This window comes from Lissotriton vulgaris, chromosome 4_1, assembly GCF_964263255.1.
Source record: "Lissotriton vulgaris chromosome 4_1, aLisVul1.2, whole genome shotgun sequence".
In the NCBI taxonomy this organism is placed as follows: domain Eukaryota; kingdom Metazoa; phylum Chordata; class Amphibia; order Caudata; family Salamandridae; genus Lissotriton; species Lissotriton vulgaris.
In genome coordinates this window covers 1,108,327,865-1,108,342,871 of record NC_141691.1, presented here as the reverse complement: position 1 = coordinate 1,108,342,871, position 15,007 = coordinate 1,108,327,865, and the positions used below count along the sequence as shown (strand labels likewise).

The following is a 15,007-nucleotide window of genomic DNA, read 5'->3' as shown; positions in this document are numbered from 1 at the left end:
TAGCATTGATTCAAAACGTGCTATCAGAGGGGCTAGGCTGTGTTGGGCGCTCTGTACCACCCCCACCCCCCACAAGCCTGCATAGATCTATCGCCCCACACCTTCTCTTGCTCTATCTCAGTATCTGCCCCTTCACACCTCACTCCTTCACTTCTCTCCAATCTTACTTCACTTTCTGCCTTACATTTTCGTTTTCTCTAAATGCTCACCTCCCCTCATTAAATGCTTTTCATTGTTCAACTTTCCATCTTTCCCTTCCACTCTACTCTCACACGCTCCCCACTGTCCGCTTTTCTTTTCTTCCCTTGCCTTTCTCCTTCTTTTCACTTTTCCTTCTCATCACGTTCCACTCTAATCTTGCAGTCCCAACCGAGTTGCTTTTGTGAAGAGCGAGCCCTTCATCTTCTTGGGGAACTCAATAAGGGAGGAGGTGACTCCGATGTGTTGAGGCTTGAGGATGTGGGTGGAGCCAATAAAGGGAAGTGGGTGGGGCCACTGGAAGGAGTGGGCGGAGCTGGGGAAGTAGATGTGGCCACGTTAAATACTGTGAGCACCTGCACTTCATATTTTACAAACTAAGTACTGTGTGCCAATATTTAACACCTGTATTGAAGCATTGAGTGAGCCTTTGGGGAAAGGAGCTATATCCCTCATCTCCAAAAACATTGGTAAGCCATTGCCCTTCTGGCCTTGTGCAGTAAGAGGGGAAAGGGCAAAGGTATGCAGGCCTCTAGAAGATACCGACTGCGAGGAGGCTGTGTCTTTCATCATGGAGGTAGCAATAATAACAGGATTCAGGGTACTCAAACTCAAATTCTCTACAGGGTACCCAACACTAGAATCTGGCCTAAACTGTATGGTAACACTCCTAGCTCTGGAATGTTATGGAATATGGCCTGATGAAATCTCCTGTGATTCAGTGTTTTTTGGCAGAGAGTTAAGGATACATTGATTAAAGTTCTAGATAGGCACTTAGATGCGGCAGCTTCAATATCTGTTATGAAAATATAGGGAGAACCTAGCCCGGAGACAAGTACCCAGGACAACTGGTGTGCTAACATAGATTGGTGTTTGGCAGAGTTAATGGTGTAACAAGCAAAGGGTTGCTCTACAAAACATGGGCTGTAAATGCAACCTTTTAGCTTATGTTCCTTTTCTCCTTCCCCATGTCCAGTTTCATATTCCCTTGCAGTAATCAGTGCTTCTCAAGCGTATATAATTTTGCATAAACCTCACTCATACGTCGGCTGCATGGTTGAGCATTGATAGTTTGCGATATGTATCTATTTATTAAGGGCAGCCCCTCTGGTAAGGCGGAGGAGCATCACCCCACTGCCTTAAAGCACGGCAAAAAAGGAAAAATAAAAGGATAATAACGAGTTGTTATTATAATTTTATTTTTCTGTGCTGGGGCTGATTTGTGGGGCGGGCTAGGCTGCGAAGGGGGAAGGAGTGATGGCACCCTCCTAAGTGTGCATGAATGTTTGGTCTGCCCTCTGGGACCGGCCAAACATTCATGCGCACTTCGCATATTCTCCAATCAGGCTGCATTACAGCCTGGGTGGAGAACATGCCCAGGCTTCCATTCCCCATCTGAGCGCTGAACCACGGCACTCAGACCAATTGGCTCAGGGAGCCTGGGTGCTTACCAGTCACAACGCTGCATTGCAGCGTTGTGATTGGCTTAGGACAGCCTATCCTGCTTCCTGCACCAACAGAAGCCAGGAAGGGGATGAAAGAGAGGCAGCGGTTGGCCGGGTGGTTGGTGTTTTTTTGTATTTTCTCTCACCAGCCCCTGCCCACCCATGCCATCCCTCCCGCCCCCCTACTGATTTGCGGGAGCTATTTATATCAAATATATCATCAGTAAAGGTGATGTATTAAGGTAATTGCTGGACATTTACCTTTTAGGAATGCAATTCAAGAACTGTTGACTAATAATAGTTTACTATGTAAGAATATAAATTCCCTGTTGCTGCTGCTTTTTTTTCTTATTTCAAATCTGTTTTTCTTTACTTCATTTTCATTGTACAAACAATACCACAGCAGAAGGGTCGACATGTCAACGCAGGTTATAATATCTGATTAGTTTCGCTCTTCTGCCTTAAGTATAAAATGACAGAGGGGGATTTCATGTTACCATTTTATCTTTACCCTCTCTGTACAATGGCAGGATACGCCCCTCCAAGTCTGGGAGAGCTACTAGGGGCTCAGTCTTGTGTTGTGCTGTAGGGGCTCCAGCTGGTTGTGCCGACAGTGCCCCCCCCCCCCTTAAATAACCTAAATAATAATGGAAGGCGGAGGAGATAAAGAAGGGACAGAGAAAGTTTAAAAAGGGTAACATGGCCCAACCTCGAGATCCCCCTGGCTCCTCCCTTCCTTCTGTCCCACCAAATAGATCAACAACATGCACTTTGCTAAGTTATTACATCAAACCATGCTTATAGTGTGAGGCGAACATGCTGATGTTAGCTACCCCCTCTTGTGTTTGCTATTATGCAGTGTGCCCACTCTCATCACCTTCCTCCACTTGTGGCATTATGGGTTCTGGGTCATTTAATTCCAGGTGTGGCTCATTTTAGAAGTCTTGCAGATTTGTGTCCCAATAGGCAGCGATAGGGATCTTGCGAAGCCTCGTGGTGTCTTCCCTGCCTAATTCGATACTCTCTGCCTTGGCCCATGTCAACATCGTTTTCCTTCAGGCCACCAACGGGGGTGGGCGCTGGTGATTTCTATCTCCTAGTGGTCAGATGTTTGGCCACCAGCATTCCTAGGTCTGAGAAATGAGTGGTCACCTTAGGTATTTACCTTTACGAAAAAGGCCCAGGATGCATACCTTCCTTGTGTGCGCCAGTGTGCTGCCTGTGCAGTCGGGTAGCTGGGTCATGACTCTCTGCCAGTAAGGGATGAGGAATGGGCAGGCCCATATCATGCGTAGCATATCATAGATTGTGGCATCGGGGGCAAGCGGTGTCTGCACAGTCGAAGTATCTGTTTATTTTGGCAGGAGTGAGATACGCTCTCTGGTCAGTGTAGTACTGGGTGAGGCGAAAGCAGGCGTTGCGGGGATTCAGGCTGGGCTTTCTGGTATAGCAGCCCATTCCTCCCTTCTGCTCCAACTTTTTATTTTTTCTGCTGACCTTTGTTTCTATCGTTTCAATTTGAAGCAACCAGTCTGGAAGCATGCACTTCGTTATTATATCCTGGTGATCTGACTTTATCACTTTAGCCTTTTTCCCATCACAGTTTTGCTTAGATAGTGCCTGTGAAGTGGAGTGATAGGACATGGTGTAATGAAGGTTACGTAATTGGGCCATTACCACCTCATCCCTCTTTCTCCTGATAGTCATTATTTATGTAGAACCATGACAGAAAATAGTGGAATTCAGTTTAATGAAGATTTTCGGTAAGTAATTGGGCATTGAACAATCACGTGCTTTGCTTCTTGCTGTTTGAGATGACCCTGTTTAAAAAGTCAGTACATGCATGAGTCCATCTGCTGTTGGTAAGACATCAAGAAAGTTTGGGGGAAAAATCTTCTTTGTTTGTGGCCTCTAAGATGTATTCAGAGATGTATTTCCGTCCCTGCTTTCGTATGTAAAGCAGTTAAAATCAAATCTTACCCTTTTCCGAATCCTGCGTTTGTCCAGCCCCATGCCTTTTCCATATTTTGCACACCTTATGCTATCTGTTCCTTGAGGGTTCGATCACTGTTCTTGATTTATTTGGTGTGGATAGTGTGGGCTTTCAGTTCCTCGTTAGTCTCGTCCCCAGGAGTTTGGGTGGGTTGTCATTTTTATAGTATAGCTTACCGGTCAGTCTCCTACAACCTTATGTGTAAGTCACCCGAAAGTCTCTTGCCGCCCCGTGCAGCCTTCATGGTCCATGTTATTATATACCAAAGACATAACTCTATTCAAAGGTATAAAAAAATGGCAAGCATCATAACTGCTATTTGTATCAGAATATATTCCTAAGCATGCTGTCTGTCTCTAGGAACTTATTTCCAGTGTTGTTATTAGAGGGTTAAAGAGCAAAATGTGTTTAACACCAGTTGCAGTGGGCCCACAAAAGCAGCTGAAAGGTTGTTATCCGCACAGGCACATACATAGCTTCAAAGCAGACTATGTAATGTTACAAGCACTTTGATATCCTGAAAATTACTAAAATGCCTTAGGGTAGCCAGGTTTTTGTTAGCATGGCACCTGATGCAAGAGTGACGGTCCTCCAATAAATAATAACTGTGTAAGCTGCACATAGTAACTATTCTGATATTAGTTGGGAAATATTCCGAAATGATAATGATTCTATTGTGGAAGCAGTCTTTGTTTTTAGGTTATTCTTGCCACAACCACCATTGAATAAACCCTTTTGAATTGTTTTTCAGAGTCCTTTGTGGTAGCGGAAAGAGAAATGTTCGACGAAGATAAAGCCGTTGTAAATGTACCGGAGTGTGAAACCACCTTCCAGCCGGAGCCCTCGTGTTCAGCTGTAAGAGTGTCGGCGAACAAACATTACAAAAGCAGCAACCCCGCGCCGGAAGGGGCCATAAACAAAATGCACGAAGAGGAACATCATCAGCAGATGTCCATCCTACAGCTGCAGCTCATACAAATGAATGAAGTGCACGTGGCCAAAATCCAACAAGTTGAACGTGAATGCGAAATAGCTGAAGAGGAACACAGGCTCAAAATGGAAATTCTAAATAAAAAAAAAATGTACTGGGAACGAAAACTGCAAACCATCTCGAAAGAGTGGCCAGTGCCCCCATTCAACAGACCCTTCCCAAGTTCATCCTAAATTCAGGCACACGTCAGAAATGGAAGGACCTTCTGTAACGAAAAAGGTGTTATTGGCAAGAGGTCGTCCCAATCGGCCTTGCCAGGCAACGACTGTCCAATCAGACCAATCAAATATTAGGAACTGCATATAGGAAAGACGATGCAGGCACGAGAAAATATACATTCGGATGGCCGGGACTCTGGATAGGAGGAACGGGAGGGAAAGGGGAACAGGCACAATCCGTTTGTCTGCCTGCGTGCCCTGTTACAAAGCGGGTTTGTTGAGATGTAGGCCGCAGTGCTCCCTTCTTTACATGTTCAGACTTGGGTTGGTGGCATAGGCTCGTGCCCACGCTGGAGTAGGCTCCCACACCACATTGTTTTTAATAGGCGTACAGTAGATTGCAGATTGTTTCTAATATTTCATGATCTGGGTGGCATTTTCGACTTGTCATATTTTTTATATCGGTGTGACGCTGGCAGCGTGAGGCTGCCCCTACTGTTGTGTTCTACTGCAAGCTAAAGGTTGTCCACCAGAAACAGACTATGCGAATTACTGCCTTTTACTTGACTCGTGGGTATCGTCTACTTGCAAATATGTGACAGCATTCAGAATTATGAGCCAAAAATGTTATCTTTTTTCTTATTTAAGATGTAACTCGACTTCAAAGGAAGTTATGACGTGGACCCTACATGAGGAGGAATGTTTCTGACCTTTTAACATTCATGTCCACCAACTGCCTCTTCATTTCCAAATAAGAAACATCTTTGTTCGTTTGATTGCGTAAGAATAAAAGACTAATAGGATAATGTGCTTGTCATACTTTGAGCCATGTCATTGGAAGCTCTCCTCCCCCCCCCGTCTGAGGTTGCGGGGATGAAGAGCAAGGTACATGTCCACTCCGCCCTGAATGAAACAAGGTGTGTTATCATGGTAAACCTGTTTATAGCGAGGCCAGTGTGTTCCTCAGGTACATTTCTGTACATCTGTTGGTTGAAGAGTACTGTTAGGGCGTACTTCTAGCAATTCATTCTAGTGACATTGAAATGTGAATGTGATGGCAGCAGGTTTTCATTAGTGCAGTATTGTTACACGCTCATTTGCATAGCATGTAAAACAGCAGATCAGATTCTGAATGCATTGCTTACATGCACATGAAGGGTTTCTTTCCCTGTCAGTTTGCTGGTTCATGACGTTTTCTAACTGCGGTCAGAGATATCTAGCCCATTTCATTTGAAGTCCTTTGTTCATTAACCAGGAAATTTGCTTTGGATTTCTTTAACAGGCTCCTTTTTTTCTAGTTTTGTATTTAGGGACTCTCGGCATCTTTATTTCACCCAAAATGTGTGTTGTGTCGTGAAACAGGAGAAAGGGTACAGTGAGCACATTAGAGTGGTTAATCTTGAGTGCTAGGCAATTGAGTGTGGTTGATAAAAAAACCCTCCTTCAGCTGTAGTTGAGTTACTGTAAAATGGTCTGGTCTGTTTAGTAGGAACTGTTAAAGGTGTTTTGTGCCTGCCCCTAGTGTTCTGGCCCCACACCGAAGTTCATTGTCCCGTTCTTTTACAGCCATCTAAAGTGGCTGAGTCGCTGTTGTGCTTCATTTTTTCAGTATTTATAAAAATGTGTTTTAATCCAGATTTAATTCTCTCTATGAGGTAGTTTTGCTCTGTGTGACGTATCCATTTTTTGCTAATTTCAGACATTTCCTTTTGTTTCCTCTTTTTTGATTCGGTTTTAAGAGCAATGCCGCTGCATGTCCTACAAGAAACGTTGATAAGCGGCAAATAGCAGGGCTCATGATACGGCAGTCCATATTTTGGCGGGTGATTTCAATCTTCCGTATGACCCGGTATTAGATAGAGATTCCAAATGCGCCTTTCGCCCAGGTAAAGCTCACAAGGCGTTCATGAAATTATGCAATAGGTTCCATTTGGTAGATACATGGCGCTTACTACATCCTGATGATAGAGATTACTCTTTTTACTCCCCACCACATGACTCGTTCTCGAGAATTGACTACATACTCATTTCTAAAAACGCGTTGGCCAGAGTTGAAAACTCGGACATTGCCCCCAGATTAGTCTCTGATCACTTGCGTTTCTCTCACACTCTCTAATGTCACGCCAACCACTCGTCAATCAATGTGGAGATTTAATGACGCTATTCTTAATGACACTAAACACAAAGAAACCATTGACAACGCCATCAAAGACTTCTTAATGACAAACAAAAAAGGGGACACTTCAAACACCATTAGATGGGAGGCGCTAAAATCCACCATTAGAGGGCTTATCATAAAAATATCCTCTGCAATTAACAAGAACCGAAGCGCGACCTTGTTGAAATTAGAAGAGGAGATCTCTACACTCCAGCGCAAATACCTGAATAATAGAAACCCTGAAGACCTGATTGAATTGTCCAACCAAAAATACACATATAATAGACTTATTAGTGAAAAGGCGGGAATCTGGCTCGATAAAAGGAAGCGTTTTAAAATCTGTGACTCTAATAAGGCAGGGAAAGGACTAGCTGCATATCTCAAATTTAAAATTCAAAAAAACGCTATAACTTCTCTTCTAGACGGAGGTGGCGCTCCTAGCTCTGACCCCAATAAAATTGCGAACATTTTCAAAGAATTCTATGAGAAACTATATGCTAGGAACGTACATGTCGACAGGGAAAAAATTGAGAAATATCTCTCAAACTGTGCACTCCCAAAACTCACTGCCGCAGAAAGGGAGTCTTTGAATGAGCCGGTCTCTGAATCAGAGGTCATTACCGCGATCAAATCCCTTAAAAAGGGTAAATCCCCTGGTCCGGATGGCTACACGGCATCATTTTATAAGACCTTCGCCCATGTTCTAGCTACTCCGCTCTTTGAAGTATTCCAAGAAATTAGTATCACAGGAGAGGTGAAAGGAACAATGGCTGAAGCTGTAATTGCAGTGATACCCAAGGAAGGCAAAGATTCTAAACAGCCTAAAAATTACAGACCTATCTCGCTGATAAACTTAGATTGCAAGCTCTTGGCCTCGATTCTTGCAAAACGCATCCAGAAGGTTTTACCGTCCTTAATACATCCATCACAGGCGGGATTCCTGAAAAATAGGCTCTCAAGCGATAATACTAGGATTCTGGCTCACGTTATTGAAAAAGCAAAGCTTTTATCCACACCAGCTGTGGCGATAACACTAGACGCAGAAAAAGCGTTTGACAAGGTGGATTGGACGTATTTGAATGCGGTGCTTCACAAATTTGACCTGGGTCCTCTATTCACTAAATTAGTCATGTCCCTATATGCCTGTCCCTCCGCTAGAGTGAGAGCTGGTGGTGCTTTTTCCTCCCCTTTTAACCTAGAACAAGGTACAAGACAGGGTTGCCCTCTGTCCCCGTCCCTGTTCCTACTAGCAATTGAACCCTTCCTGTATTACATAAGGGAAAACCCCGAAATTCAAGGAATTCGATTCACAGGATGCACAATTAAACTGACGGCCTACGCCGACGATGTGCTGGTCTTGAGTGAAAAAGCTGATAAAGCTATTCCTGCATTACTATCCACAATTGAGGAATTCTCGTGTGTCTCCGGATACTCCCTGAATAAGGACAAGACAGAAGTGAAATTACTAAATAACCTGTGTGACAAAAATATACTGGGTGACTCCGGGCTTACCTGGCAGCCGAAGAGTTTTAAGTACTTAGGTATGGAATTCGAGAAAGATCTGATAACCACCCTAAAAATCAATGAAGATATACTCTATAAAAAAATACAAAAACTACTAGATGGATGGTCGCCGAAGTTCCTCTCATGGTGGGGTAGAGCAGAGACGTTAAAGATGATGATCAGCCCCTTAGTAAATTATATGGCGAGTATGCTCCCCATGACCTTCACGGAGGATTTTTTACATAAAATAGATAAATCATTCACGGACTTCCTATGGAAAGGGAAAAAGCCCAGAATTGCCATGAAAAAATTACAACTCCCCAAGCTTAAAGGAGGTATAGGTCTACCAAATTTTAAAAACTACCAAACCGCCTTTCTCTGCAAGCAAGGGGCGTCCTGGTTTGCCGAGGACCCCAACTATACGCCTCTGTGGATTGATATTGAGAAATCCATCATAGGCAAGGCCCCGCTTTCTGCTGTACTCACAATGGACCTCTCACACCTTCCACACTCTAAATACATCATGCTTAATACTAAGAGAGCCCTCTTACGATTAGATCAAGTTCATAAGACTGGTCTGCAGATTCACAAATCTGCTTCTGCATCCTTATGGCGCAATCCATTGATCAAAATTGGCGGTTCGCCCCCCATATGGGACCATTGGTCAGACAGGGGTATCAATGTGGTTTCAGATCTCAGTGAGGATAATATGCCATTACCCTTCTCGACTCTACAGACTAGGCACTCCCTACTACCAATTGACTTCTATGCCTTCCTGAAACTCAAATCAGCTCTATCTACACGCACATTCAGATTAGCGACACCCTGGCTAAAATCTATGCTACCGCACTTCCAATCCTTGGGGCACTTTGTTTCAAAAATCTATAAACTACTTGCACCAACGCCCAACAAAACAATGAGACGTAATGAAATCAAATGGGAGGCAGAACCGAATAACACCGGTATAGACATAGACTGGATCAGGATACACGCATCGGCACTCACACATAAAGTGTCACCGATACTCTCACAGACTAAGTATATGATACTTAACAGAACATTTTGGACCCCGCAGAGATTATTTAAGGCTGGCCTACGAGACACACCAACATGCTGGAACTGCTCAATGGGTACTGGTGACCTACCACACATGCTATTCAATTGTCCCATGCTCCACACATACTGGGGAAAATTTTTCGATTATATCGAACACATATTTGCCATAAAACCCAAAAGAGAATTCATTTATATTATCCTGGGAGCTATAGACCCAATAGTGAGGGGAGACCATGACCGCCAGCTTCTGGACCTCTTACTAACACTGGCATGTAAGGTTGTATTATGCAATTGGAAGACCGCGGCTGAGGTCTCTTTTAATGCTTGGAGGGAATGGCTGTCCTGCATTAGAGGCACTGACAATCCCGCCCTACACTCGTCACCGTGGCAGGTCTCCAACAAAAAATTATGGTTATCCTTAGATGAAGCCTCCTTCACCTTCGATCCACCATGAGATGCTTATATGACTAAATCAGCACTTAATGAATAGGGAAACTAATTGGAGAGTTACTGTACAAGACTAACAAGGTATAACATGATATTACATTAGCTATTTCTGGATGGAATGCTTTACGGAATTGTTAGATGAAGGAATAATATGATGATGATTTGCTATTGTTTGGTTACTGGCGATCAACTCTTGATAGATCCGGAACGATGTTTTCTGTATTGTTTTTATTTTCTTCTTTCTTCTTCTTTTATTTCATGTATCATTTCCTATGTATTGACCCATCTTTGTTTCGGCACTGTACCAATATGCCCATATGGACTCTGATGATGTATTGCCGATCTCATTTCAGTTATTTTTCAATAAAAAAGATTTGAACAAAAAAAAAGAATACCAGGGAAGACAACAAGACATACATCTACATATCCATGGCCTGGGGTGTTTGAGAGGCACAGATGTCTACCCGAGGGAACAGTCCTTTAACATACTTCTTTTCGGCTTCACCCAAGGGTCTCATCCTCGCTCTTACATCCTTGTGAGTTGTAGAGGGCTCCAGATCTCTTTTAGTATATGTGCGTCTGGCAGCACTGCAGTGCGTCCAAAACGATCATCCCTCTGGTTGCAAAACATTGAATAGGCACCTCTACCACTACTCTTCCTATTCAGGCTTTTTTGATATTGTGCAATTTCGTGTTAGAGGAATTGGGCAGTACGTAGTGTCAAGACTGATTTAATCTATTTGAAAACTCGTACTGGTGAACTTAATGCTGTCATTGTCTACACTGATAAACATTGGTTTGTGAAAACGGTCATCTAAAAATCTGTTGGAAAATAGCACTTGCGTTCACATTGATACTGTCGGGTACGCGTGGGCTACTAAGGTGAATTCCTCCTAACCAGCAACCTTGTTGCTTCTTAGGGCTCATTTCTGTAACCTTTAGCAAAACTGTTAAAACCCCACTTAGCTTCTGTCTGAAGAACAGCATGTTTTACTCAAATTAATTACACATATAATGTTAGGTTCCCCGTGAGTGGTTAACGTACATTTGTAATATTTTAAAATGTGGACTTTGAAATTCGAACAAGAGTGCTCTAAGTGAGAAGGATTGGCTCATTCAGTACTAATTCAGAAATTAAATAGCATATCAGTTACTTAAGAAAATAAATATTAAATGTAAGAACATGAAGTGTTCAAAGTCTGAGAGTGACAGTTTGCACTGCCTGCTCCAGTGCTTCTACTCTCTACTTTGTCATTGGTGAACTATAGTTCTTCGCAATTGTGCTTACCCAGGTTTCCACAGGCATAATTGGTTGCTCTTGTGTTTTATATTGTAGTAAGTGTGTACGAACACACCCATTACACATTATTTTGGTAAAGCTGCGGGGAGGTCAGTGGCAGCAGGGGAGGTGGCAGGCTCAGCAACAGCCTTTCCCAAAAAGCTCCTAGATCAACTGATGTCCAAATATTCAATGACTTGTGACATTTTGGCCAAACGTGGAAGCAGCAAAAATCACTGCAATGGTGTTTTAACCCCTTCGCTGCAGATGACGAGCTCAGCTCGTCATCAGCCACGGTGGTCGTGTGTTGATGACGAGCTGAGCTCGTCATGTAACATTGGTGTTTAAATTTTGCCGCACAGCGGAAAAATAACCACCGCAGTGATGCGGTTGAAGAAAGTTTTTGTCAGGTTAGCAGGGTACAGATGTTCAAAGATGTACTGAAATTCCTAAATTTGTAAAGGTGCTGTTTTCAGGTGGTATAGGACAAATGCAGAAGAAAGTTGATCAAAATCCTCTGTTGTGCCTTTATTGACACTTTGTCCTCTTGAAAACGCCTCACCCCAAATTGTGCTGGAAAGGGCCGGTACTGTATAGACGAACCACTACCTTTGTGGATCTCCGAGTCAAGCCGCGTTGGAGACATCCTTTAAAACAAGAGCTCACTGTTCGCTTCCCTCCATGGCTTATCTTGGTTCATTCTCAATCTGGCCCTAAACCCTTCATCATAGTGTAACCAAGCCAACCAGCCAAAATCTTACTGATCTTTCCAAATTATGCCAGTTTATTTAAATGTTACCACACATTTTGCAGAATACTTCTCACGTTAAAAGCTTGCATAAATTATAAAGATGAACATCCAAGTCTTAGTATTCAAAATCATACTGGAGAGGCCCATCAATTTCCATTCTTCCTACTTAGTTCCTTCTTTTACCTCTCCTTCTAACTATGCAGCAATGTATAGACATCTATTAAAGTCCCTTTTCAAATGTCCTCCGTGGTAGAAGACAAATGAACCCCTAGCAGAACCCTCATCTCGATGTAGGACAGTTTAATTTTTAGCTCTTTTTTGGCTTCCTTGCCTTCATCCTTAAACTCTCTTCTTTACTCTTGACTGACTTATCACCACTTACATTACCTTTCCCTGGCTCGACACCATCTTCCTTATCTGCCTCGGTTTCAACTGCCTTGTCTCCAGTCTCACCATCTGTATCACTGTTAGCCAGTTTGTCTTTAGTTAAGCTTTCTCCCACATCAATTGTTAGACCTGGCATCTTTGGCGTGTTTTTCCCCTGTCTTTTTGCTTCTGACCTCCTTTTTTTTTCCTGTGTGCTGCATACTGTTTTTGCTGGTATTAGAACTTTGGGCACATTACCACTGCTGATCAGTGCTAAAGTGCAAGTGCTCACTGTGTAAATTGATTGTGATTGGTTATCCATGATTGGCATATTTGATTTACTGGTAAGACCCTAGTAGAGTGTACTGTTTTTACCCAGGCCTGTAAATCAAATTCTACTAGTTGGCCTGCAGCATTGATTGTGCCACCCACACGAGTAGCCCTACAAACTTAATTCAGTCCTTCCACTAAAGTGTCTCTTAGTGCAGTTCTAAACTGCCATTTCGACCTGGCAAATGCACCCACTTTCCAGGCCCAAACCTTCCCTTTTACTACATGTAAGGCACCCCTAAGGTAGGGCCAAGGAAGCACCATGGGCAGGGAGCAGTGTATGTGAAAGGTAGGACATATACTTGTGTGTTTTACATCCCTCCCATAGGTTATCTTTGGAGCTGCTTTGTAACATCTTACTAGGGTAACTTCCAATTGGGAAGAGAGAAAGATTTGGAGTTTGGGGTCCCTTAAACATGCAATTTAAAACGACATTTTTAGTGAAGTTGGTTTTTTTAAATTGCATGTTTGAAAATGCCACTTCTAGAGAGTGTGTGAGAAGCTACAATGGTTCTGTCTGGAAAGAACAATTGCTTTACAAGTAATACATCAAAAAGTGGTTGCTTTATACGTAATAAATAAATCAAAGAATAATATCAATTGCTTCAATCAGAGAATAGCACGCATGTTCATTCTAGAAAATGGGCTGTTTCTTGCTTTACCTTTCTTTGCCTCTGCCTGCCTGTGGAATCCACATCTGAGGGAGGGTAATAGTTAGGCTGTTTTTGCATTCACACTTAGTCAGCCGGGGTGTGCCCTGCATATCCTGATGGCCCATCAACAGCCTTCCTGAGCTAGATTAGGCGTAGGAGTTGTCAATGACACCTGAATAGGGCTGTGCCTGTCCTCACACAAAGCTGTCTCCACCCCCTGTAGTGTATCTGGAGCCTGGTCAGGGAAAGGCAGGGTCTTGTGTATTACAGAGCCTTACCTTTGAAGTTTGACTACTTTAAAGGCAGAAACTGGTATAAGTACTGGAGCTGGGATTCCATAACCTAAGAACGCTCATGGACTAACAGGACATTCTGCGAGAAGAAGAGCTGGAGAAGCTGTTAGGAAGAGCTACCACTTTGCTGTGTTGACCTGCTGCTTGCTGCTTCTGTCTTGGGCAGCGAAAGGCCTGGAGTTTTCTTTCTGTATCCTGCTTGCAAGGGTTCTTCAAAGGCTAGAGGGTGCATACAATTGCCAACTAGAGATCCCATTTCTAAAATCAATTGTGCCACGCCCCCAGATCTCCCTTCTCTTCATGGGCCAGTCCAACTTCTAATGTGCCCTGTTTTCTTTTCAGCAGTCTGTTCTCTCTTTAGCCTATTAACCTTATTTTCCACTTCCTCCTTGTTTATCACTTGCTTGCTTTTTCCTATGGAACTTACTTCTTAATAGCACCATTACCCCTGGACCTTTTATCCTAACCCCCAGAACCGCTGTCCTCTATCAACAACTGTCTCCTCTGTTGTTGCAAAGCTCCCTCGCCTCCTTCAGACCATTCTTCAATCTAGCCCTCTTACAAATTCAAGTCCTCTTCCTCATAAGCTGGTGTTACCTTCTGATGCTCCAGCTATACAGACATCATTTGTGCCTAGTTCTTTTCCTTCACCCATCCCTCCACCATGTTTAGCCCACAATTCTGAACTGTTATGTGGACAGCAGATGACATGCCAGCCATGTAAAGTCTCTTCAGGACGCTGCCATTGTGCTGTCTCATCCTCAGCCAACAGCTGGACCCCATCCCTGATTCTATTGGCCATGCCACTCCTACCTGGAGATTCGTCACTCCTGTGGGCCCAAAAGCCATTCCAGACTTATCTTGACCTAACCCTCTTTGACTTTGGCTTCCAAACCGAGTGACCCTCATCTCTGCCCCCTAGCAAATCTGCCCATTTTGTCCTACCACAAAGGTATACAACTGGCATTAATCATACCTTCCTCTGTCAAACTAACCGCATCTGAGTGCCCATTCTTATTTGCTACTGTCATGATCAAAATATGAGGAATAAATGTGAAGCTCTGAACCATTTACTCATTTTCTCAATTAAAACTGTATTTTTAAAGGTGTAAATGAGTGAGTGTGCAGATGTCTTCTTCAACCAATGCTGTAGAAAGTTTATACCTCTCCTTAGCATGTCAGAGGTTGGCATTTCTCTGGCACTCTTCAGCGGAGTGCCAGGTCTGCCAACACCAGCAGGCTACTTCTCCATACCATCCTCTGACTCCTGGCTGAATTGGGGGTTTGCATAGTGATACAAATAGCAAACATCAACTAGTAGCTCTTCTAAAGTCGGGCTTATCTCATTCCTGCAATTTTAAATCTGTCAACGATGTTACACATTTT

General features: G+C 43.4%; 1 protein-coding gene across 5 annotated transcripts in view; it reads left to right on the top strand.

Annotated features, from left to right (window-relative positions):
• Window positions 1-5,591, top strand: part of MSANTD3 (Myb/SANT DNA binding domain containing 3) — a 310,518-nt gene extending 304,927 nt beyond the window's left edge. For all 5 annotated transcript variants that reach the window (XM_086965335.1, XM_086965337.1, XM_086965339.1 and 2 more), the window contains one exon: window positions 4,388-5,591. In XM_086965335.1, the coding sequence (XP_086821461.1) occupies window positions 4,388-4,800 (413 nt within the window). In that variant the 3' untranslated portion in view covers window positions 4,801-5,591. The remainder of the gene's footprint in view (window positions 1-4,387) is intronic.
• The last annotated feature ends 9,416 nt before the right edge of the window (window positions 5,592-15,007 follow it).